We start from the raw sequence: 4,579 nt of genomic DNA on the forward strand, positions 1-4,579 counted from the left end.
TGCATGAGGTCTTTGGACCCTGGCATGCTTTTGACTTGAGCAGAGGACTCTGAAGGGACCCCGAACACCAGACTGTACAACAAGCGCCACATCTCAAGCAGTGTGAACAGTACTGAGCAGAGTAGTGTGAGGCTTTCTTCGATGAATCATACCAATGTGTTAGGGAGGGGACTTCACATCCCCAGCCCTTTTTGAGATGACAAGAACTACATGGCCTTCTGGAATGAGAAAAAGCCTCTGCTTTGGAGCCTGAGTACCATGAATGAAGGGCAGAGCAGTGAGCTGAGGGACAGTGAGAACTGGCAACATCTCTACACACTTCTACACTCACTCACTGGCCAGCCTCCAGAACTGTGGCTCCAGGAAAGCCTGGCAAATGTCAGCTCTACTTTCACGCTCGTTAGGTGGATGCACACTGGTAACTGAGATGTCAACTGCCACCTGATGCCAGTGAATGGGTGGAGCACCAAACTTAGTATGGAGTGTGCAAAGAGCCACAGGAAAGGCAGAAGGCTTTGAGGAAAAGAACAGGGAACAAGCCACACCGGGAAGCTGGTGGAGCTTCAGGGAACTGTCTCAGATCTGCTACCCAAGAGCCAAGAGGCCTCAGCAACACACTTTTTGTCTATTACCTTTGTAGAAAAACAGGGTTGGATAAGTCATTAAAGTCTTTTTTAACTCTGAAATATGGATTTGAAATCTGAACGAGTCCTGAAAAACACAGGGAAGGAGGCTAGGGGAGTGGGCTGTGTTCTTACCCATGTCTATTCGGCCTCCTCAGGATGACTCCTGGGTTAGTGCTTGGGCAGGAGCACACTGTACCACCTCTCCGTGCTGTGCCCACCTGTCCAGTGTCCCTGCACTGGGAAACATCAATGACCACCACTGACATACATGTATTTGTCAAACCAGACAGCCTGGGCAGAAGGGAGCTGGAAGGTGTGGCCAAGGAAAGAACTGGACAGAGAGTGGGGTGAAAATGCAAAAGATCAGGAGCAGGGTTGCCCTCCCCGACAGAGAAAGGGGCAGGGCCATACACGTCTCCAATAAGACTGTCTGATGAGGGTCAGTCACCCTTTCTACTCAGTGTACTACTTCAGTTTCTCATCTGTACAAAAATATAAAACAATAAGGTGCAGTTTATCTTTCAGTGACACTTTACCTTGCTTTAATCAGTTGGTCTTTTCTGCTTGTGAAATGAGCTTTCGATTACAAAATATCAAACTACACTCAAGAGAGTGTAAAAGGCTAGCCATTGGCACAGCATGGAGAAGCTCACAACTAAAGACAGAGAGCATCAGCAGGTGGCAGAGGTGGGGAATGGTGGAAGATGTCACAGGAAGCTAACCTACCAAAGGGGTGAATGCTAATGTCAGCACAAGATGACTGGCCACTACTGGGGTGGGTACTGCAGGGTTTGGGTTCAGGCTCTACACAAAAGTACAATGTCTTCCAGTTAAGAGTTCTTGGCTTGCACCGATTACAGGCTGACTGGACCCATTTATTAGTTTTTCAAAATGCTGTCGTAGACCTGATAGATGTACTGAGAGACTTCAGGGGCTCTACACTTCAGCGAAAGCATATAATTGGAGTTTCCTGGCTGGATCCGCAGCTCTGCCAAAATCCAAATGCCATTAGTGAGCTTCAGGGACTGGTACAGCATGTCCTGCCCTTCCACATTTCTCTTGGCAATAGTGTAAACATTGTTGTTTTGCAACTTGCTGAAAACTGTGTCAGCATTTAAATGGCATTCCTTAATCTGAAACTGGAGTTCATTTTCATTGGGAATATCCTTCCATGTTTCAAGGAAAACCTGGCGTTCCATTTTGCCATCTTCTACAAAAAAGCACATTGAGTGGGATGAGGCAGCTGAAGTAGAAGACATCAATATTGTTTTTAGCAGCCACCTGCAAGTTATTCAGAGGTTCCATCTTCATGACTGGGCCCAAGGTGTTGAGAGGCAGAGAGACATCAATGCTCTGGTTTGGCATCAGTGGAGTATGTATGGCCAAGGGAGTGCTTGGGATGACACCGAAGCTGTTCTTGTTAAACTGGATGGCAAAGTCTGTAATATGCTGCAGAGCTTTGTTGGTGAAGTTCATTTCCATATAGATGTGCCCTTGGCGGTGAGTAAATGTCCCTAAAATCTCCAAGCCTTTAGCCTTTACTGCAGGTAGCCAGACCGCCTTAGGAGCTACATTTGCTCCAGGTGCCATGCCTATCCCAGTGGAAAGCTCAAACAGGTCATTCAGACCACTGCTGACCACAGCAGGAGTAGGTAAAGGAGCAAAGGTTGCAGGCACTGATGACGGGATGAAGGACTGTCCTACCAGGCTATGCAGTCCTCCTCCTAAAAGATCCAATGCTCCCATCTGCATGGAGGACACTTGCGGGACATTCACTGGGGGGCCTAGGTCAAGATTTAAAAGATCCGCCAGAAGGTCACCTTGTGAGGGATTGACCTGAGGCTATTCCAGGTTGGTTGCAGTGGGGGTGCCAACAGGGCTATGCCCTGCATCAGTGCTCCCATGATGAATTGGCAAGTGTTTGCGATGGATCCCATGACTCCCTTCCACAAAAGCATTTAGAGGTTTATGGTACACAGAGGCCAAAGAACCGATGTGGCAGATGATCTCATAGGGTAGGCTCAATGAGGTCTGTTTCCTCAGAGATCAATGGCTTCTCAGACAACACTACTTCTTTGGCTGTCACAGGGTCAGTTGAAAGAAGGCGCCAATAAATATAACCCTGATCTCGAAGGTCAGGATTATCTGAGTCCTGTGTGGCCAAGCTCAAAACCTGTTGGACCAGCTCCTGTGTTTCTGATGGCTTCTTCAAAAACAACTTCACCATGGCAGTAAGCAGCGTGAGCTGCACCTGAGTGCTTTCATCATGAAAGCCCTCCAGGAAGCTCTCCAGTAATTCATCTGCATTATCAATTCTTTCAGCATATTCTCCTACAATCCAAATCATAGCTGCTCGGGTATCAGGCTCATCCAGCGAGTCTAAGTTCTCACAGAGTGTGGCAATAATACTTTCATACTTGTTGAAATATTTTCGGAAGATGTCCCTGATGACAACAATTGCTTCTTGGACCACATAATTTACTTTGGTCTGGATTAGATCAAGCAGTGTGCTCACACAGCGTTCTGCTGATTGCTCCACTTTGATGGCACACCGTCCAATGGCCCTCACAGCTTTACGGACAAAGTCCACATCAACTTCAGTGGCATATTCCTTCAGCTCTGCCAGAACCTGAGCAATTCTGGCTTGGGATGCAAGACGAATCATGATGTCTAACTTCTCTAGTTTAACATAGATAGGATCATTGTACTTCACAAAGAAGACCTTGATTTCCTGCTTCAAGATTTCAGGCCTTTTCTGGACAATTAGTTTGATGTTCCTCAGGGCAACATACTGCACTTCTGGCTCCCCAGACAGCAAAGTGACAAGTGGAGGTGCTAACTTCTTGAGCAGCATATTGTAGTAGTCAGAGTCCATGGGTAACAATTCTAGAAACTTCATCAGGACTTTTACCGCTGAAAGCACCACTGCTGAATTGGCATGAAATAGCCGAGGCGTCACTCGCTCACAGATGCTCTGAGCTTCCCGGTCATCTTTAGGGTTGTAATTAGACAGGCAGTCCAGGATGAAAATCTGGCCCCATTCAGTGCACTCATTCAGGGCTCTGAGCAGTTTATTGATATTCTGAGGATTTAGATCAAGTAAGTTGCTGTTTGGATGAGACTCGCTGATCTCAGACAATGCTGCTACAGCATTAGCCACCACCATTGGGTTTGAATCTGCTATGAGATCCCGCAGAGAATCCAGAAACCCCTGATCTTCCACCATCTGGGCATTGATATCATGGAGTTTTGCCACGCATACTGCTGCTGTTTTCTGAACATAGGGGTCTTCATCCTTCAAGCACTTGCGGAAGGGTTCACAGAGATACTCTGTAATCTTGTCCACCCGGATGCATCCCATGGTTCTAACTGCCAAGGCACATATCAAAGGATTGGGATCTTCACAATCCTTCACAAAGCTGTTGACAGCCATGATGGACATGTCTGGCTGACTCTTGGCATAGTTCATCAGATAGAGTTACACAAGCTTCTTTAGCTCCAGGTTGTCAGTCTGCATACAGTTCACCACATCTGGGAAGAGAGAGCTCACGTTCTTCCCCACTGTCATAGCAGCAATTACTTTCTTCACAGCCTCCTTCCTATTTTCCTTCTTTTCATTGTTGAGTTCAGCTTTTAATTCAAAGATTTCTCTCTTCTTATTGGTTGTGAAGTACTTGGAGTCAGTCATGATTCTGAATCTTCAGCGTGAACCAGAGGCAAGGGCGGGGTCTCCCTTACAACTTTTAATATTTTTGTTTTTGTGCACACTTGGTGTTTAGATTACATTCTGTGGGGAATTTGTTTTCTGGTGCAGTGTATTTGAATTTTGTGCTTTTTGTATTTTGACAGGAAGCTTCTGCTTTAATCTAGGAAATTTTTTTTATAGTTTTGTGAAAAATATTTTCTGTAATGTTGTTTTGCATTGCTTTTCCTTCCCTATCATTATTATTTAA

The 4,579-nt window shown here is 46.0% G+C and overlaps 1 protein-coding gene across 1 annotated transcript; it reads right to left on the reverse strand.

Annotated features, from left to right (window-relative positions):
* Positions 1-1,504: 1,504 nt before the first annotated feature.
* LOC308413406 (AP-2 complex subunit beta-like) lies at positions 1,505-4,314 on the reverse strand (the record flags this gene model as incomplete). Its single annotated transcript, XM_080908363.1, is given in 5 exon segments — positions 1,505-1,843; positions 1,845-2,410; positions 2,567-2,637; positions 2,639-4,104; positions 4,108-4,314. Coding segments are annotated over 5 exon segments (2,649 nt in total).
* Between the last annotated feature and the right edge of the window lie 265 nt (positions 4,315-4,579).

This window comes from Micromys minutus, assembly GCF_963924665.1.
Source record: "Micromys minutus genome assembly, chromosome: 32".
NCBI classification, from domain to species: domain Eukaryota; kingdom Metazoa; phylum Chordata; class Mammalia; order Rodentia; family Muridae; genus Micromys; species Micromys minutus.